Genomic DNA, 22484 nt, shown 5'->3' on the forward strand with positions numbered 1-22484 from the left:
ACCTTAACTTTCTATTTAACTGCAAAGTCAAAACAACAGTCAGCTGAACTGTCCTCATTTGCAGCCGCCCTAAGGTGCACTCACATTTTTAAATCACTAAACTCTTTCAATTTAACAACCAGTTTGCTTCAATGGTTAGGAATATAACAAATCCACTTCACCTTGTCAATTAATATGCTTGGCGTGCAGCGGAAGAGTGAGGGTGCAGGGAGGCAGAACTTTCCTGAATGTTTCAATTCAAACCACACATCTCTCGTGTTGATGTGGGTGCAATTAATCCTGGTTGTAATATATAGTTTCACCACTAGATGTCGCCAAAATTATGTTGATGCAATTAATCCTGGTTGTAATCTGTGATTTTACCACTAGATGATGCCAAAAGTACGTTGTTGCATTTAATCCAGGTTATAATCTAGTGCAGGGGTGCCCACACTTTTTCTGCAGGCGAGCTACTTTTCAATTGACCAACTCGAGGGGATCTACCTCATTTATATATATCATTTATATTTATTTATTTATGAAAGAGACGTTTTTGTAAACAAGTTAAATGTGTTTAATGATAATACAAGCGTGTGTAACACGTATAGATGTCTTTCTTTCACAAAGACAAGAATATAAATTGGTGTATTACCTGATTCTGATGACTTGCATTGATTGGAATCAGACAATAATGATAACGCCCACATTTTCAAATGGAGGAGAAAAAAAGTTGTCCTTTCTGTACAATACCACATGAAAGTGGTTGGTTTTTGGCATCTAATTCATCCAGCTTCCATACACTTTACAAGAAAAACATTGGCGGCAAATTCCGTAGCTTGCTTGATTGACATTCACGGCACCCGAGGGTCTTGTGAGATGACGCTGGCTGCTGCCAGTTCATTATTCTGAAAAAAGGACAGAGAGGAAGGCGAGAAACACTTTTTATTTCAACAGACTTTCGCGCCGTCCCTTCCGTCAAAACTCTAAAGGCCGACTGCACATTTCCTATCTTCACAATAAAAGCCCTGCTTCATGCTGCCTGCGCTAACAAAATAAGAGTCTCGGAAAGCTGGCGTGAACAAGTGATGTGCACGCCAGCTTTCTGAAGGATCGCTTGTGCACGCCAGTTTTCCGAGACTCTGTATTTAGTTAGCGCAGGCACCATGAAGCAGGGCTTTTATTGTGAAGATAGGAAATGTGCAGTCGGCCTTTAGAGTTTTGACGGAAGGTACGGCGCGAGAGTCTGTTGAAATAAAAAGTGTTTCCCGCCTTCCTCTCGGTCATATTTTCATAATAATGATCTTGCAGCAGCCAGCGTCATCTCACAAGACCCTCCGGTACCGTGAATGTCATTTAAGTGACGTCTTGGTGAAGATTGATGATCACTAATTTTTAGGTCTATTTTTTTTTAAAAGCCTGGCTGGAGATCGACTGACACACCCCCCGCGGTCGACTGGTAGCTCGCGATCGACGTAATGGGCACCCCTGATCTAGTGCGTTTTTTGGACTCTTATCGTGGAAGAAAACTAGAAAAATGATGTACAAAAGGCTTTAAAAAAACACTTAAGAAGCACAAATATCAGTGAGCACAGTAGCTAACGACAGCACTGCTGTGCTGACTGAATGAGTACTGAATGCATGGATGAAATGTTTGTACACTAAAACAAGTTTTGTAAACCCAAGCAAATTTTTATTCGGTTTGTTGATCATAAATTGAAAATTTTTGTACGATGAGGGGTTTGTAATTTGAGGTTCCATTGTATAGGAATTGAGGCCTAATATTACAATGTATTTAGGTTAGGTTAATGGTGTGCAATACCTCTAATTTTCATTCCCGTAAAATTCAGGCTAGTATCGGTGATACCGGTTCAATACTTTGTTTGTATCTTTGTTATTTTTGAAGGACAATGTGCAGTTATATTAAGAAGATGGCTACACCAGATTTAGCACCATGCTGATTTCCATCGGTAGTCTTTTTATGGTGCATCTAACATCCACAATTGAAATGACAGAGGATCGAAAATACACAATATTGAAATAACATTAAGATAGGCAATTTAAAATACAAGTACAATACATAGAGGGTATGTGAGTTACTAGTCAGTGGGCTGTCAAGTTGCAGTAGTTTAGCAGCTTCATTTAAAGTGGAGCAGTGTTTATAAAAATCCACATACAGTGCTGTAGCCATCAGCTGGTACTCATAAGGGTATCATTCAATAGCCTAATACCTCATTGGGACTCCATACGTAAAAAAGTTTGCGATCTTACAGCACTGGAATGGTAGTCTGGTGGCCATCAGACTGCTCCTGCCAGAGTATCATCTGATGGTCAACTACCTGTTGATGTGAGCAGGACTGCTGGTCTGAAAGCCAATATTTGACTGTCTGTGAGAAGCTGTGAAAACTTGAGTTGTTCTTTAGATTGTCTGGGAGACCATTCCATTCTTTGGTGGCTTGGTATGAAAAGTCTGATTGGGAGAAGGCAGACTTTCTTTTTGCAAATATACCCAACATGTCTGCTAAAATTGAATACGTTCTGTATTTTCAAATGATAACATATGTCTAAAAAATAACAGTTAACATGTAAGAAAAAAAGAACAAAAATTGGAATGTATTAAGTGTATACCGTATTTCCTTGAATTGCCGCAGGGCATATAGTATGCGCCTGCCTTGAATTACTTCCGGGTCAAACTCGCTTCCCAATATACTTAGCGCATGCTTAGTATTACCGCCTGGTCAAACTCGTGACTGTCATCATTTTCAAAATGGAGGAGGCTGATTTCAATACCGGTAATTTGAAATCGCATAAAGGGAAGAAGATTAAGAGCTAATCAGTAGGATTTAAGGTCCAATCTTACATCACACTCAAATTTTTACTGCATGCCTTTGGTAAGTGCCGGAGTGCTTATTTTATGTCTGATAAAATAATTCTTCTCACTAAGCAGATTTTATGTTAATGTTTTACAAACCCCGTTTCCATATGAGTTGGAAAATTGTGTTAGATGTAAATATAAACGGAATACATTGATTTGCAAATCCTTTTCAACCCATATTCAGTTGAATGCACTACAAAGACAAGATATTTGATGTTCAAACTCATAAACTTTATTTTTTTTTTTTGCAAATATTAATTAACTTAGAATTTCATGGCTGCAACACGTGCCAAAGTAGTTGGGAAAGGGCATGTTCACCGCTGTGTTACATCACCTTTTCTTTTAACAACACTCAATAAACGTTTGGGAACTGAGAAAACTAATTGTTGAAGCTTTGAAAGTGGAATTCTTTCCCATTCTTGTTTTATGTAGAGCTTCAGTCGTTCAACAGTCCGGGGTCTCCGCTGTCGTATTTTACGCTTCATAATTCGCCACACATTTTCGATGGGAGACAGGTTTGGACTGCAGGTGGGCCAGGAAAGTACCTGCACTCTTTTACTACGAAATCACGCTGTTGTAACACGTGGCTTGGCATTGTCTTGCGGAAATAAGCAGGGGCGTCCATGATAACGTTGCTTGGATGACAGCATATGTTGTTCCAAAACCTGTATGGACCATTCAGCATTAATGGTGCCTTCACAGATGTGTAAATTACCCATGCCTTGGGCACTAATACACCCCCATACCATCACAGATGCTGGCTTTTGAACTTTGCGTTTATAACAATCCGGATGGTTATTTTCCTCTTTGTACCGGAGGACACCACGTCCACAGTTTCCAAATATATTTTGAAATGTGGACTCGTCAGACCACAGAACACTTTTCCACTTTGCATCAGTCCATCTTAGATGAGCTCGGGCCCAGCGAAGACAGCGGCGTTCCTTGGTGTTGTTGATAAATGGGTTTTGCTTTGCACAGCAGAGTTTTAACTTTCACCAACAGATGTAGCAACCAACTGTAGTTACTGACAGTGGTTTTATTAAAGTGTTCCTGAGCCCATGTGGTGATATCCTTTACACACTGCTGCCTGTTTTTGATGCAGTACCGCCTGAGGTATCAACAGTCCGTAATATCTTCGCTTACGTGCAGTGATTTCTCCAGATTCTCTGAACCTTTTGATGATTTTACGGACCGTAGATGGTAAAATCCCTAAATTCTTTGCAATAGCTCGTTGAGAAATGTTGTTCTAAAACTGTTCGACAATTTGCTTCCAATTTGGTGACCCTTACCCCATTCTTGTTTGTGAATTACTTAGCATTTCATGGAAGCTGCTTTTATACCCAATCATGGCACCCACCTGTTCCCGATTAGCCTGCACACCTGTGGGATGTTCCAAATAAGTGTTTGATAAGAATTTCTCAACTTTATCAGTATTTATTGCCACCTTTCTTAACTTCTTTGTCACGTGTTGCTGGCATCAAATTTTAAAGTTATGATTATTTGCAAAAAAAAAATATATATTTATCAGTTTGAACATCAAATATGTTGTCTTTGTAACTGAATATGGGTTGAAAATGATTTGCAAATCTTTGTATTCCGTTTATATTTACATCTAACACAACTTCCCAACTCATATGGAAACGGGGTTTTTACTTGTTTTACAGGTTTTTGGTCCTAAATGATCTCAGTAAGATATTACAGCTTGTTGCTGAGATGTTATGACCTGTATTAAGTAAAACATGCTTGAAACTAGAATATAAACTGATGCAAAACTTTGTCATCAACACTCACAAGTATAAAACTACTTTTTTAAAGAAATAGTTTCTTACTTCAAGCGTGAAAAAAAAATCATGATGCCGAGCGCATATCATTATGTCAAGATAATGGCAAGAGAATTTACTTAATTTAAGAATATTTTTCAACATATTGAGCAAAAAGGTGTCTGGGTTTTTTTTCCATCAAGGAAAGTGCACTTGTTATTAGTGAGAATATACTTATTTTAAGGTATTTTTAGGTTCATTGAGGTTAGCTAATTTTACTTGTTTTGGAAAGTCTTGACAAGCCAAATTTTCTTGTTCTATTGGCAGATAATTTTGCTTAGTTTAAATAAAATACCCCTCATTTTAGTATTTTTTTTTCCTCGTTTTTGAACACTGACTTTTTGCAGTGTAGAAATATAATTTAAAATCTTGGCTAGTGGTGGAAAAGTGTATGACGACTGAGTAGCCGGTGCGACCCATATGGACCACAGCTGTAAAACTGATATTTTTTAGCGGCCCTCTAAGGCAGTGGTTCTCAAATGGGGGTACGCGTACCCCTGGGGGTACTTGAAAGGTATGCCAAGGGGTACTTGAGATTTTTAAGATATATTCTAAAAATAGCAACAATTCAAAAATCCTTTATAAATATATATATTGAATAATACTTCAACGAAATATGAATGTAAGTTCATAAACTGTGAAAAGAAATGCAACAATGCAATATTCAGATTTTTTATTTTTGTGAAGAAATGTTTAGAATTAAGTTCATGAATCCAGATGGATCTCTATTACAATCCCCAAAGAGGGCACTTTAAGTTGATGATTACTTCTATGTGTAGAAATCTTTATTTATAATTGAATCACTTGTTTATTTTTCAACAAGTTTTTAGTTATTTTTTTTAATCTTTTTTTCCAAATGGTTCAAGAAAGACCACTACAAATGAGCAATATTTTGCAATGTTATACAATTTGATAAATCAGAAACTGATGACATAGTGCTGTATTTTACTTCTTTATCTCCTTTTTTCAACCAAAAATGCTTTGCTCTGATTAGGGGGTACTTGAATTAAAAAAATGTTCACAGGGGGTACATCACTGAAAAAAGGTTGAGAACCACTGCTCTATGGCTTAAGAAACCATGGTCTCGGACGAGGAACCCAGTTTCTGATGTAATCATCAGCCACATTTGAATGTTTAAAAAGCGATATTTGTGGATACAGGTGGCCTCTGCATGAGTTTGCAGCCACTGTGATGCAGTATAAGACACTGTAAGTGTGGTAAAGTGGATGTACTGTAAATAGGTCTTAATTATAGATGAAATACTTTGTCACTGCAATTTACAACACTGTTCACCTGATGTTTTCCTAATCACTACTAAGTAATTTTTTTATTGGGTCCTCATCATTAACAAGTCACTGTTACTACCTTGTTGTGTCTGTTATGACCAGGACTTCATGTCTGCTCGTTTCACAGACAGGTTACCTGACAGGATTTGTAACCGCATGACTTATGTATTCATACTCTTTGTACTGTAACTCACTGTCTTCTCTTTTTGCATATGTCTTCACGTATTATTTGTCTTGTTTCCTCTCATTAAAACCCATCGACGGCAGTCCACACTGAGCGGGGTAAATAGCAAATTAAGAGCATCTTCATATGGTTATGCTGCAAAATGAACATGTCCTCCTATAATTCATGTCCCCTTCCTTCACTCCTTAATGTCACTGTGCATGCTGCTGACTGATGCTCATAAGCCATCGCTTGACCTTTGTGTTTTTTTTGTACTCATTCCTTTCATTTTTCACATTTACTAATGCAAACTGCTTACTTTTGTTCTAAGGGTTGTGCACTCTTCTTCTGCTTACACAAAGATTTACAGTATTTCAGACTTTTTACAGAAAACTGGCTTCCTTCTCGGTGTCTAACTTTCATATGATATAATATATATACACATATATATATATATATATATATATATATATATACACACATACATACACACATATATATACACATATATATACACATATATATATAAATACTATACATATATTATATATATATGTATGATACATATATGTGTATATATACATATATACGTATATATATGTATATACATATGTATATATACATATATGTATATATACACAAACATATATATATGTGTCTGTATATATACACACACATTTGTATATACATATATATGTATATATACATATATGTATATAAAATATGTATGTGTATATATGTATTTACAGTATATATGTATGTATGTGTAAATATGTATATACAGTATGTATGTGTATATATTAACATATATATACACATGTATATATGTGTATATACATATGTGAGTGTATATATATGCTTGTATATACATATATATGTATGTATATATACATATATGTATGCTTGTATTATATTCATATATATATGCATGTCTATATATATGTGTATACTGTATATATGTATGTGTATAATGTATATACAGAATATGTATATGTGTATTATGTGTATATGTATATAAGTGTATTTATGTGTGTGTATGTATATATGTGTGTGTGTGTGTGTATATATATATATATATATATATATATGTATACGATTGGGTGTGTGTTTGTGTGTATTTACAGACATTTATATACATGCATACATATATGTAAATGTATATATTTATGTACATACAAATATGAATATATATATGCATTTGTGTGTATACATATGTGAATGTGTGTATACATATATGTGAATATGTATATATACACAGTGTGTGTATAGATACAATGTACATACATATATGCACACAATTGTGTATATATAAATGTACCGTATGTATGTATATATGTAAAAATGTGGTATGTATGTTTGTGTTTATGTATGTTTATGTGTATATATATATATATATATATATATATATATATATATATATATATATATATATATATATATATATATATGGGTGTGTGTGTGTGGGCGTGTTTATTTTGTATTAAAGCACGCACACACAGCTTTGTTGGCTTGATGATTGAATTAGGCAAATTATTGTATCATTGTGTGTCTTTGGCTCTTAGCTAGGGGTTCATTTTTATCCACATGTTATCACTTTGGATTTGGTTTTGCAATCTAAAGGCTACAATTGTAGGCTTTAAATATGTTTTCAACATTTCCCTCGTGCTGCTTGCTGTGTATGTATTGCTTCTTTGGAGATATTTGATATTTGGAACTAAACTTTTTGGGGGAATTTTGCCCATGTTTTTTTTTTTCTCTATGCATTCTAAGTCGTAATTAACACTAACAAAAGTCAGCTAACAAGGGAGGCAATGGGACTGGCTTTATTACGCCTAAAAATAACTCTAAAAAAACTTAAACACCTCCATCATCGTTTTATATACATTGTGTAAGTACCGTATTTTCCAGACTATACATCGCACCGGTACATAAGCTGCACCCACTAAACTTTTGAAGAAATAAATATTTTTCCATATATTAGCCGCACTTGATCCTAAGCCGTGGATTTGTGAAATGAGTGATTTGCACCAGAAATATGTTTTAAGTGTTAATTTACATACCTTGATTGTTTCCAAATGGTGTCTGAAACACAGCAGTAAAACAAAATATGTCGTTGTCAGGGACCCACTAGCTGCGGAAGCTAGCTCTCCAATCAGCTAAACAGACTCAATAACTCCACGGTGACATTTTAGTGAATTTACTAAGGAATTTTTAAAACTGAAGATATTACAAAAACACTACTATTGTAAATTAATAGTACTAACACAGACACTGGTAAATGTGTTAGCATTTTGGCTAATGCTAACAACACTGGCTTCATTACATTACGATAGCACGTACAAATATGCATAAAAACACTCAAACAGACTAAGTGGAATGTCAAAGTGACCAACTTCTCGGTTTATGTTCATAACCTTCTACTATCCAGGTGAGAGGCATGATTTATAATCTACAAATAACTTTAACCAACTCAGAGGCGATGCGGCTTCTCACCAGCTCACTATGTCAATATAGCAGCAAAAGCTAGTTTGCGCTCTTTGATAAATGCGCCGCAAAAACATTTTTTTTCTGCGTTAGTACTTATAATAAAAATAGTGCTTATAATAAAAATATTGCGAATACTTGTTTAATATTCAAGTAACGAGATGTATTGTTGCCGTTTTTGGATGTTCTTTTAAAGGGCTTTATTGGCGGAATAGTGTTAACCACCTCGTATTTGCTGTATTTAACAAATTAGAATGCATAAAAAAAAGATTTAAAAAGTGTGTTTTTTTTAACAAAAAGATTGTGAATGATAGGCAGAATTCCAAAAAAGTGCAGTACCTCTTTTAAGATTAAACCTGACAGTTTTGTCTTCAGTAATTTGTGTCCCTAACCACTGTCTATTCTCACAAAAGGCTCCAAAGTGCTACAGAATGATGAATTTACCAAAGATCTGTTCCGATTTTTGCAACTTCTGTGCGAGGGGCACAATGGCGGTAAGCTAAAAAAACAAATGAATTCCATACAGCATTTGCATTTTTTTTTTTGTTAGAACATTGATGGTGAGCAATATTTTTCTCATTTTTCAGAGTTCCAGAACTTCCTGAGAACCCAAACTGGAAACACAACCACAGTCAACATTATCATCAGCACTGTTGACTATTTACTCCGCCTTCAGGTGTGATTGTGTAGCACAAATGTAAAAGTAAAGAGATGCACCAGGGGCTGGGCGATATGGCCTTTTATTAATATCTCAATGTTTTTGGGCCATGTCACGATACACGATATATATATCGCGATATTTTGCTATAGCATTGAATGAACACTTGATGCATATAATCACAGCAGAATGATGATTCTATGTGTCTACATTAAAACATTCTTGTTCATTCTGCATTAATATATGCTTATTTTAAACTTTCATGCACTCATAGCTTGTTCACAAAACAAGCTATGAGTGCACTTTTGTGCATGTCACTAAGATGACATATCAAAACAACACTAAATTAAAGTGCACTTTTTGTACAGAACGCCACTACAATAGTTAAAAATTAATAAATTGCACTTTTGTGCATGATGTCACACAATATATTTCAATAAGTGTCCAATAAAAATTATCAGTATAATAGGAAATGAAATGGCAGTGCTGCTACTTTTCGTAGCAACGCTTTTGCCGCATAATTGTTCAAGCCAAACCACCGCCAGACCATGCACCATGTGCTGTTTTTATTGCGAATTGATTCTTCCTTCATTTGTTCCCAGATTGGCACCTTCTCTCTCTCGTATTACCAATCGCAACGCACCGTTAGCATACACAGCTAATGTTACCCATGTAGCTAACCCACTGCTCGGGGAGGGCGTGTGACGTTGCACGAGTGACGTGTGTAAGAAGGTACGCTTGTTTAAGTCTCTGTGAGAAGGAGAGACAAGAAAGAGTGGGAAATGCATGCAGTGTAATGCCCGCAGCTAAAAGCAACTGTTGGCGAACATGTACTCGAATATCACGATATAGTCATTTTCTATATCACACAGAGACAAACCCGCAATATATCGAGTATATCGACATATTGCCCCGCATTAATATTGATATTACATTTTTAGGAATCTATCAGCGACTTCTACTGGTATTACTCTGGCAAGGACATTATTGATGAGACTGGCAAAGTGAACTTCTCCAAAGCATTATCTGTGGCCAAACAGATATTCAACTCACTGACTGAATATATTCAGGTAAATAATCAAAGCATTTTTTGTATTATGTCGATACATTTCATTTGACGTTTTATATATTCATCCCATTTTTCTGTTTTTTTTTATTTTCCCCAGGGCCCTTGTATTGGGAACCAGCAGAGTCTTGCACACAGCAGATTGTGGGACGCAGTTGTAGGCTTTTTGCATGTTTTTGCCAACATGCAGATGAAACTTTCTCAGGTATTTTACATTGTAACAGAAAAAGGCACTTTCGTTCAAAATACTTACTTGAGATAAAAAGTTTATTACACCGTTGGTTAGTTCCATTCGTTTAGATCTTTTGGTTTTTAACTTTTTAATTATATTTAAGATTAATCATTCAAACCGTATTGTTTGCCGCTATCTAACAATGCAGGGTGACGCAATAATTTCACAACATCCTCAGACACAAAGTAGGACCTCTACGGTCAAATTTTGGGCAGAAAAATTGGTAAAAAATAAACCATAGAAAAAAAAGAAAAACTGAAATAATCTGTTCTAGGGTAAAGCTTGTGGCCAGGCGAAGCCTCATTGCTGCAGAAAAAAAACAATGATCAAACTTAAGGGTGTCCCGATACAACTTTTTAGGTACGATATTGGAGCCTTGTGTGTTCAGGCTGATACAAATGATGATCTGATGGGATATCATAATCATACATACTTTTATTACTTTGTATTGTGAAATATTAGAAAAGGCTCAATCAAGTAAAATTCCTCAGAAAACAATGGTAGGTAGAAAAAACACAACATTGTTATTTTGGCGGCATCTAGTGGCTACAATAATTAAGTTCATTATGTGAGTGAGTGAGTGAATTATATTTATATAGCGCTTTTCTCGAGTGACTCAAAGCGCTTTACATAGTGAAACCCAATATCTAAATTACATTTTAAACCAGTGTGGGTGGCACTGGGAGCAGGTGGGTAAAGTGTCTTGCCCAAGGACACAACGGCAGTGACTAGGATGGCGGAAGCGGGAATCGAACCTGCAACCCTCAAGTTGCTGGCACGGCCGCTCTACCAACTGAGCTATGCCGTAATTTGAATGATGCGGACACATTTGTTACTGGATAATTTCTAATACACTTCTGCATTGGAAACTTTGTATGTGTAAGTAATGTGTAACTAGAAAAATTTGATACTGGTTTGTATTGACACATGCTGATTTAGTCTGCAATATTGTTTAATTAAGGCATTTATTCTCAATCCACTGCACAATTTGTAGCCATTAATCTTGACTTCCTCATTTTTATTTATTATAGAAAAAAATAAGCACAAATTTGTTTTCTTAATTTTGGTTTTGTTGGTTGAAATGTTTTATATATTGTGCTCCCGAGTTAATGTTGCTGATCAATTAGAATTTATATTTGTTTATTGACTTTATTTCATTTTATTTTTCAGTATTACTATTATTATTATAGTAGTTTATAGTTTATTTTGTATTTTTTTTCATTAATGTTAAGGAGACAATGTTATGCGGGGTTGTACTTATATACATTTTAGAGACAAATTATACATTTATAATCCTGGTGGAGAGTGGGGGGAAGCACTCAATAAAGGACACTTGTTTTTGTATGTCTAGCTTTTGTGCTTAGCTGTTGTGTAGCTGCGCGTTCCTGGTACCCTATAGCCTACAATGTTTACCTTTGGTAAATGACTTCACTAAAATACCAAAAAAGACCAAGCATGTGTGTTTATTGGAGATTTTAGAAGAAAGTCGGTATAATCTGATCCTTATTTTTTCTGACATTAAACAGAGTTCCGTTTTTTGATAAATTTACAGCTCCCGAAACTGTAGCTGACGGACAAATATTTTAGAGCTCCATGGTGTATCTCAAGATGTGTGGTGAAGCCTGCTTTTTGTACAAAGGGCGGGCTCATCCAGCTGGGGGCGGGTCACAAGCAGCATATTATCTCCACGACAAAGTTTTGATTTATTAATTTTGCATAATGGAGGACCTTTAAGAAGTGTTGTACATTCCTGCAGGATGCCAGTCAGATTGAACTGCTGAAGGAGCTGATGGACTTGCAGAAGGACATGGTGGTCATGCTGCTGTCCCTGCTCGAAGGTAACCCAATTTCTTTGATGTGATTATGGTTTGTGGTTTACGTTTATTCCTAACATGCATACAATTAAAATGTGATATATTTTTTTCCATTTTATAGCCATTACGAACACATTTATTCCCTTCTTAGTCTACATTTACTTCACAAATAATGCAGTTATCAATAAATACTTAAATAAGTTGAAAATCACATGATGAGATGAATAAGATTATAACATTTTTCACTGAGGGCCACAAACTAAAAAATCAAAACCCGCGGGGGACATTTTGGTCATTTTCCTTTTCAAAGCCAATATAAAATATATTGTAACCCTCTTAGCGCTCCTCTCAATTTTGGTGAACGGTAAAGGTCTCAGGGACCCAAAGGGTCTCAGTCTTTAAGTGTTAAAAAAAAGAAATATATTTATTTTTTTTTACCTTCAACACATACATTTAAAATTGTTTAAAATGTTTTATGCCGTTTTTGTCAAAGCCCTCTTTTTTTAATATGAAAAACCCAAAATATGCAATATTTCCCTAAAAAAATGTTCTAAGGTAAATATTCGATGTGAATTAATTACTGTTAAATATGTAAATAATTCATGACATTGTTTTTGATTCACTACTATTTTCGGAGCAATGACAGTATAAAAAAAAAACAACTAAATGTCTCAGGGAAACAAAGAGATCACTCATAAGTTTTAAAAATAAGACATTTGTATCAATATGTATAATTTGGTTCATAGGACATATATCAATAAGTATTATTTGGTTCATAAGACATATAACAATATGTATTATTTAGTTCTTAATACTTATCTATATGTATTTTTTTAACTTCCATCCATCCATCATCTTCCGCTTATCCGAGGTCGGGTCGCGGGGGCAACAGCCTAAGCAGGGAAACCCAGACTTCCCTCTCCCCAGCCACTTTGTCTAGCTCTTCCCGGGGGATCCCGAGGTGTTCCCAGGCCAGCCGGGAGACATAGTCTTCCCAACGTGTCCTGGGTCTTCCCCGTGGCCTCCTACCGGTTGGACGTGCCCTAAACACCTCCCTAGGGAGGCGTTCGGGTGGCATCCTGACCAGATGCCCGAACCACCTCATCTGGCTCCTCTCGATGTGGAGCAGCAGCGGCTTTACTTTGAGTTCCTCCCGGATGGCAGAGCTTCTCACCCTATCTCTAAGGGAGAGCCCCGCCACCCGGCGGAGGAAACTCATTTCGGCCGCTTGTACCCGTGATCTTATCCTTAGCTCATGACCATTGGTGAGGATGGGAACGTAGATCGACCGGTAAATTGAGAGCTTTGCCTTCCGGCTCAGCTCCTTCTTCACCACAACGGATCGGTACAACGTCCGCATTACTGAAGACGCCGCACCGATCCGCCTGTCGATCTCACGATCCACTCTTCCCTCACTCGTGAACAAAACTCCTAGGTATTTGAACTCCTCCACTTGGGGCAGGGTCTCCTCCCCAACCCGGAGATGGCATTCCACCCTTTTCCGGGCGAGAACCATGGACTCGGACTTGGAGGTGCTGATTCTCATTCCGGTCGCTTCACACTCGGCTGCGAACCGATCCAGCGAGAGCTGAAGATCCCGGTCAGATGAAGCCATCAGGACCACATCATCTGCAAAAAGCAGAGACCTAATCCTGCGGTTACCAAACCGGAACCCCTCAACGCCTTGACTGCGCCTAGAAATTCTGTCCAGAAAAGTTATGAACAGAATCGGTGACAAAGGACAGCCTTGGCGGAGTCCAACCCTCACTGGAAATGTGTTCGACTTACTGCCGGCAATGCGGACCAAGCTCTGGCACTGATCGTACAGGGAGCGGACCGCCACAATAAGACAGTCCGATACCCCATACTCTCTGAGCACTCCCCACAGGACTTCCCGAGGGACACGGTCGAATGCCTTCTCCAAGTCCACAAAGCACATGTAGACTGGTTGGGCAAACTGCCATGCACCCTCAAGAACCCTGCCGAGAGTATAGAGCTGGTCCACAGTTCCACGACCAGGACGAAAACCACACTGTTCCTCCTGAATCCGAGGTTCGACTATCCGACGTAGCCTCCTCTCCAGTACACCTGAATAAACCTTACCGGGAAGGCTGAGGAGTGTGATCCCACGATAGTTGGAACACACCTTCCGGTCCCCCTTCTTAAAGAGAGGAACCACCACCCCGGTCTGCCAATCCAGAGGTACCGCCCCCGATGTCCACGCGATGCTGCAAAGTCTTGTCAACCAAGACAGCCCCACAGCATCCAGAGCCTTAAGGAACTCCGGGCGGATCTCGTCCACCCCTGGGGCCCTGCCACCGAGGAGCTTTTTAACTACCTCAGCAACCTCAGCCCCAGAAATAGGAGAGTCCACCACAGATTCCCCAGGCACTGCTTCCTCATAGGAAGACGTGTTGGCGGGATTGAGGAGGTCTTCGAAGTATTCCTTCCACCTATCCACAACATCCGCAGTTTAGGTCAGCAGAACACCATCCGCACCATACACGGTGTTGATAGTGCACTGCTTCCCCTTCCTTCAAACACCTAAATCTGTAAGTCAGCTTCAGTTCTAATTGTCGATTAAACGTTATTATGGTTTTTTGAGACTGTTTCAAAGTTAAAAAAAATAAAAACTGTGGTACTACTGTCAATATTGTGGCATGTTCTTGTTACTTTGCACATGTTTTTTTTTATCACACTTTTTAATGTTTTTTTTGTAATATTATTTTTTTAATATGTCCTGGGCCATTAAAAAATTTGGTGTGGGACGCACTTTCGACACTCCTTTATTAGTGCGTTCTTTAATTTACTTGCTTAACCCATTCCATAATTTAATTTCCACATATTGACACACTAACTAAATTAACTTTTTCTCTAAGGTTATATTTCTCTTTTTGTGTTGAGAAGAATTGTTGTAAATTTTTGGGTTGCAGGTTATAGTTTATACATAATTCTAGCTGTTTGCAGTTGCACTAAATCATTGAATTTAAATGTTTTTGATGTAATACATAAAGGGTTTTTTAATTTCATCACATTACCGTATTTTCAGTACTGTAAGTCGCACCCACTACATTCTAGAAGAAAAAACAAATGTTCATGTAATTTCTGTAATGGAATATAAGTCGCATACAGTATACCGTATATCAGTGGTTCTCAAAGGGGGTACGCGTACTCCTGGGGGTACTTGAAGGTATGCCAAGGGGTACGTGAGATTTTTCATAAATATTCTAAAGATAGCAACAATTAAAAAATCCTTTATAAATATATTTATTGAATAATACTTTAACAAAATATGAATGTAATTTCATAAACTGTGAAAAGAAATGCAACAATGCAATATTCAGTGTTGACAGCTAGATTTTTTGTGGACATGTTCCATAAATATTGATGTTAAAGATGTCTTTTTTTGTGAAGAAATGTTTAGAATTAAGTTGATGAATCCAGATGGATCTCTATTACAATCCCCAAAGAGGGCACTTTAAGTTGATGATTACTTCTATGTGTAGAAATCTTTATTTATAATTGAATCACTTGTTTATTTTTCAACAAGTTTTTTGTTATTTTTTTATCTTTTTTTTCTAAATAGTTCAAGAAAGACCACTACAAATGAAAAATATTTTGCACTGTTATACAATTTAATAAATCAGAAACAGGCGACATAGTGCTGTATTTTACTTCTTTATCCCTGTTTTTCAACCAAAAATGCTTTGCTCTGATTAGGGGGTACTTGAATTAAAAAATGTTCACATGGGGTACATCACTGAAAAAAGGTTGAGAACCACTGCCGTGTATACGTATATAACGTGTACCGTACATTTTTAAAATGAGATATTTTACGTAGAAATATTTTATGCCTTAATTGTCTCCGAACGGCAGAAAAAACTGCTGATCAAACAAAACAGAAAAGTCATTGATGTCTTTATTCATCATTTATGAGATGAGTAAGATTGTTTTCTTTTTTAATAAGGTTCAAGACGTTTATTGGGATTATTTTTCCTTGTAGTTTGTAACCACTAAGTTTGAACAGTTTTTTTTTGTACATTGCCTGATTTCTTTGCTTAATCCTTTACCTAATTTAGCCATTAGCCAAAACAAATCCATAGATATTGTCCGCACTTTTGTATTAAAGGCCTACTGAAACCCACTACTACCGACCACACAGTCTGATAGTTTATATATCAATGATGAAATATTAACATTGCAACACATGCCAATACGGCCGGTTCGGTTTACTAAATTACAATTTAAAATTTCCCATGAGAGTTTCCTGTTGAAAACGTTGTCGAATGATCAATCAATCAATCAATCAATGTTTACTTATATAGCCCTAAATCACTAGTGTCTCAAAGGGCTGCACAAACCACTACGACATCCTCGGTAGGCCCACATAAGGGCAAGGAAAACTCACACCCAGTGGGACGTCGGTGACAATAATGACCCAGTGGGACGTCGGTGACAATGATGACTATGAGAACCTTGGAGAGGAGGAAAGCAATGGATGTCGAGCGGGTCTAACATGATACTGTGAAAGTTCAATCCACAATGGATCCAACACAGTCGCGAGAGTCCAGTCCAAAGCGGATCCAACACAGCAGCGAGAGTCCCGTTCACAGCGGAGCCAGCAGGAAACCGTCCCAAGCGGAGGCGGATCAGCAGCGCAGAGATGTCCCCAGCCGATACACAGGCAAGCAGTACATGGCCACCGGATCGGACCGGACCCCCTCCACAAGGGAGAGTGGGACATAGAAGAAAAAGAAAAGAAACGGCAGATCAACTGGTCTAAAAAGGGAGTCTATTTAAAGGCTAGAGTATACAAACGAGTTTTAAGGTGAGACTTAAATGCTTCTACTGAGGTGGCATCTCGAACTGTTATGACGCGTAGGATGACGCGTGTTTGTGACGTTATTGGTTGGAAGGGACATACTAGCCCAGCACCACTTACGGCTAAAAGTCGTCTCTTTTCATCGCATAATTACACAGTTTTGCTGAATGTTTTGCAATTTGTTCAATTAATAATGGAGACTATAAAGAAGAATGCTGTTGGTGGATAGCGGTGGATTGCAGCTGCCTTTACCACCGAAACACAGCCTGTGTTTCTTTGTTTGTTGTGAAGCTTTAACACAGAGCGGTCAAGTGAACATGTTTTTCTACGTCAACCAGCAAGTTTTTGGATGGGAAAATCGTGATATTAAGTCGGCTCTTACCGGAGACTTGAGTGGATTATGCAACCTCCTGTAGCTGTCAAAAAGGCAGCTGTGATCTTTGCTCCTCCATTGGCTTCTCTGAGAGACACTGGCGTTCACCGCAGCCCTCTGACTTTCAGGTATGACTTTAGAACCTCACTAAAACACTATTAACACAATAATCAGATAAGGGATTTTCCAGAATTATCCTAATAAATGTGTCTGATAACATCTGAATTGCTCACACTGCCGTTGCCTGGAGCCGTCGCCTTTTTTTTTTTTTTTTTTTTTTTAAATAGTGCTTCACTTTAACTTTCCTCACCCACAAATATTTCATCCTTGCTCAAATTAATGGGGAACTCGTCGCTTTCTCGGTCCGAATTGCACTTGCTGCTGGTGGCTATGGTTATAAACAATGTGCAGATGTGAGGAGCCCTACAACTGGTGACGTCACGCGCACATCGTCTGCTATTTCCGGTACAGGCAAGGCTTTTTTATTAGCGACAAAAAGTTGCGAACTTTATCATCGATGTTCTCTACTAAATCCTTTCAGCAAAAATATGGCAATATCGTGAAATGATCAAGTATGACACATAGAACGGACCTGCTATCCCCGTTTAAATAAGAAAATCTCATTTCAGTAGGCCTTTAAGCCGCAGGGTTCAAAGCTTAGGTAAAATGTAGCGGCTTATAGTCAGGAAAATACGGCATGTATTCTAACTGGTTGTGCACTTAATGCAAATGTGCATTTCCTCCCCAGGCAATGTTGTCAATGGAACCATCGGGAAGCAGATGGTGGACACCCTTATGGAGTCCTCCAACAATGTTGAGATGATCCTAAAATTCTTTGACATGTTCCTCAAGCTGAAGGACCTCACCACATCCGACAACTTCAGGGAGTACGACCCCGAGTGTAAGGGCGTCATCTCCAAGAAGGAGTTCCAGAAGTCAATGGAGAGCCAGAAGCAGTACAGCCAGTCGGAGATCGACTTCCTGCTCTCGTGCGCCGAGGCAGACGAGAACGACATGTTCATTTACAAAGAGTTTGTGGAGCGATTCCACGAGCCAGCCAAGGACATCGGCTTCAACGTGGCCGTGCTGCTGACCAACCTGTCGGAGCACATGCCTCACGACACGCGACTGGCCACCTTCCTGGACCTGGCCGAGAGCGTGCTGAGCTACTTCGAGCCTTATCTGGGCCGCATCGAGATCAACGGCAGCGCCAAGCGCATCGAGAGGGTGTACTTTGAGATCAGCGAGTCCAGCCGGGAGCAGTGGGAGAAGCCGCAGGTGAAGGAGTCCAAACGCCAGTTCATCTTCGACGTGGTCAACGAGGGAGGCGAGAGCGAGAAGATGGAGATGTTCGTCAACTTCTGCGAGGACACCATCTTTGAGATGCAACTGGCCTCGCAGATCTCCGAGCCCGACGCTGTGGAGCAACCCGAGGAGGACGAAGAGGAGGAAGGATTCGCCATCCTGGAGGAGCTGGCTGAAGAGGACGAAGGTACCGCGGAGTCGATGTCCGCCTTTACCTCTGCATGCCGCTCGGTGAAGAAGAGGATACTCCACGCACGCCAAAACATGTCGGTCAAAAACATCCGCAAGAAGCTCAAGAAACTGAAGAAGCTGACCATAAAGGAGATGGTCACATGCTTCTTCTCCTTCTTCTGGATGCTCTTCACGGGCTTCTTCAAAGGGATCTACGGCCTCGTCTTTGGCTTCTTCCACATCGTCTGGTCCTCCATGTTCGGCGGCGGCTTGGTGGAAGGCGCCAAGAACATCAAAGTGACGGACATCCTGGGGAACATGCCTGACCCCACGCAGTTTGGCATTCACGGAGACTCCACGGAGGGAGAGAAAGTCGAGGCCGTGGAGTCTTCCGGAGGCCCGAACGCCGCCGTGGTTCCGGCGGCGGACATAGCAGGGGTCGACACCTTGTTAGAGATGCTGAGTGTACCCAAGAAGGAAGGCGGGAAGCACGTGGAGCCCGGTCTGGGGGATGTTTCGGAGCTCAACGCCGAGGCCTCCAGCACGGACCACAAGGAGGTTTGTTGACACCAAACGAGAACTTGTTCTTCTTCGCAACGTTTTATTATTCCTCTCTGTGTGATGCAGAAAGCGACATCCAAGGCCGACGACTCCCCTGAGAGCGAACCCGAGAAAGCCGAGTGAGTAAAACTTAGATCAGTGGTTCTCAACCTTCTTTTAGTGATGTACCCGCTGTGAACATTTTTTAATTCAAGTACCCCCTAATCAGAGCAAAGCATTTTTGGTTGAAAAAAAGGGATAAAGAAGTAAAATACAGCACTAAGTCATAATTTTCTGACTAATTAAATTGTATAACAGTGCAAAATATTGCTCATTTGCAGTGGTCTTTCTTAAACTATTTGGAAAAAAAGATAAAAAAATAACTAAAAACTTGTTGGAAAATAAACAAGTGATTCAATTATGAATAAAGATTTCTACACATAGAAGTAATCATCAACTTAAAGTGCCCTCTTTGGGGATTGTAATAGAGATCCATCTGGATTCATCAACTTAATTCTAAACATTTTTTCACAAAAAAAGACATCTTTAACATCAATATTTATGGAACATGTCCACAAAAAATCTATCTGTCAACACTGAATATTGCATTGTATTTTTTTCACAGTTTATGAACTTACATTCATATTTTGTTGAAGTATTATTCAATAAATATATTTATAAAGGATTTTTGAATTGTTGCTATTTTTAGAATATTTTTGAAAAATCCCAAGTACCCCCTTGGCATACATTCAAGTACCCCCAGGGGTACGCGTACCCCCATTTGAGAACCACTGCTTTAGAGATTATCTTATGTTTGTAGAACTTATATGCAAGACTGCGTTCTCCTCTGTTTTGAGTAAATTCAACTCATATTATTCAATAAATATATTTATAAAGGATTTTTGAATTGTTGCTATTTTAGAATATTCAAAAAAAATCTCAAGTACCCCCAGGGGTATGCGTACCCCCATTTGAGAACCACTGACTTAGAACATGGGGGTCAAACATACGTCCCGTGAGCTGGATCAGGCCCACAAACAGGTTTTACCCGGCCCGTGAGATTAATTTGCCGAGTATAAAAATGAGCTAATATTTCGGAATGTAATGGAAGAAACTGCTGTTCTATATGTGTCCACTGGATGTCGCTATAGCAATTGTTTGTGTCCCTTGTCAGTGCGCATGATTTCAGAGGGGGCGGAGCTATGTGTTGTGTTCAAATACTGTTTGGACACTATGTACTTATGCTGCTTATTAGTGTTTTGCTTGGGTCATGAAATGATGACAATGGTGTGCCAGGGCATAGATATATTATTTAACGCTTGGATCCCTGGAGTCTACATCAACTTCAATCAATCAATCAGTGCTTACTTATATAGCCCTAAATCACTAGTGTCTCAAAGGGCTGCACAAACCACCACGACATCCTCGGTAGGCCCACATAAGGGCAAGGAAAACTCACACCCAGTGGGACATCGGTGACAATAATGACCCAGTGGGACGTCGGTGACAATAATGACTATGAGAACCTTGGAGAGGAGGAAAGCAATGGATGTCGAGCGGGTCTAACATGATACTGTGAGAGTTCAATCCACAATGGATCCAACACAGTCGCGAGAGTCCAGTCCAAAGCGGATCCAACACAGCAGCGAGAGTCCTGTTCACAGCGGAGCCAGCAGGAAACCATCACAAGCGGAGGCGGATAAGCAGCGCAGAGATGTCCCCAGCCGATACACAGGCAAGCAGTACATGGCCACCGGATCGGACCGGACCCCCTCCACAAGGGAGAGTGGGACATAGAAGAAAAAGAATAGAAACGGCAGATCAACTGGTCTAAAAAGGGAGTCTATTTAAAGGCTAGAGTATACAAATGAGTTTTAAGGTGAGACTTAAATGCTTCTACTGAGGTGGCATCTCGAACTGTTACCGGGAGGGCATTCCAGAGTACTGGAGCCCGAACGGAAAACGCTCTATAGCCCGCAGACTTTTTTTGGGCTTTGGGAATCACTAATAAGCCGGAGTCCTTTGAACGCAGATTTCTTGCCGGGACATATGGTACAATGTTTAATGCGTTGTTTTGTTTTTTTATGTTGCTGTTTTGGTTTGTTTTCTGCCCATTTTTGTCACACAAAACTGTTTTTTATGGCAAACACACAAAATATGCAAAACCTTCCATCAAAAATATTTTTCAAAGTGTAATTATTGATGTGAAGTAATGGGAACATTGGATAGGTCAATAAGTCATAAAAACATTGATTTTGATTCAATATTATGTTTTGAACAATGACAGTTTTAAAGAAGAAAATGTTATGTGTAGATAAGGAGAAGGAGAGGGGATCAAGCTCAGTGGGTTTTATTGAGTGCTTGATGATTGCGTGGGGTGTGTATGCTACTCTGTGTTTGAATGGAAGACCATGTGTAGAAATTAATCGTATGTAAATACCGGAGCATTTGTTGGAGTGCATGTTAGATGTGGTAGTGTCCAAGTCCAGAGGGAAGAAGCAAAGAATTCCTTGGTCCGGCTTCCTCCCACCTCAAAAGACATGCACCTGGGGATAGACCCCTCCCACCTCCAAAGACATGCACCTTGGGATTGGTTAATTTTCAACACTAAACGGTCCCTAGTGTGTGAATGTGAGTGTTAATGTTGTCTGTCTTTCTGTGTTGCCCCTGTGATGAGGTAGCGACTTGTCCAGGGTGTACACCGCCTTCCGCCCAAATTCAGCTGAGATAGGCACCAGCAACCCCCGCGACCCTTAAAGGAAAAAGGGGTACAAAATGGATGGATGGGTTAGTGATAGTAAACAAAATGTTGATTGTAACCTTCCATTCTTGATTGTCAAAGATGTTGATAATGTAACCTGTGACATTTCTACTTGAATAAATGCTTTACTAATCTTCT

At 38.9% G+C, this 22484-nt stretch overlaps 1 protein-coding gene across 2 annotated transcripts in view; it reads left to right on the top strand.

Annotated features, from left to right (window-relative positions):
- Positions 1-22484, top strand: part of ryr3 (ryanodine receptor 3) — a 380753-nt gene that overhangs the window by 315109 nt on the left and 43160 nt on the right. The window contains exons 86-93 of one of the 2 annotated variants that reach the window (XM_061886489.1): positions 6225-6239; positions 9018-9098; positions 9192-9280; positions 10204-10332; positions 10429-10533; positions 12317-12398; positions 18318-19603; positions 19673-19725. In XM_061886489.1, the coding sequence (XP_061742473.1) occupies positions 6225-6239; positions 9018-9098; positions 9192-9280; positions 10204-10332; positions 10429-10533; positions 12317-12398; positions 18318-19603; positions 19673-19725 (1840 nt within the window). The remainder of the gene's footprint in view (positions 1-6224; positions 6240-9017; positions 9099-9191; positions 9281-10203; positions 10333-10428; positions 10534-12316; positions 12399-18317; positions 19604-19672; positions 19726-22484) is intronic. The other variant, XM_061886490.1, reaches the window with a different exon arrangement.

The sequence above is a fragment of the Nerophis ophidion genome, linkage group LG24 (assembly GCF_033978795.1).
Source record: "Nerophis ophidion isolate RoL-2023_Sa linkage group LG24, RoL_Noph_v1.0, whole genome shotgun sequence".
NCBI lineage: Eukaryota > Metazoa > Chordata > Actinopteri > Syngnathiformes > Syngnathidae > Nerophis > Nerophis ophidion.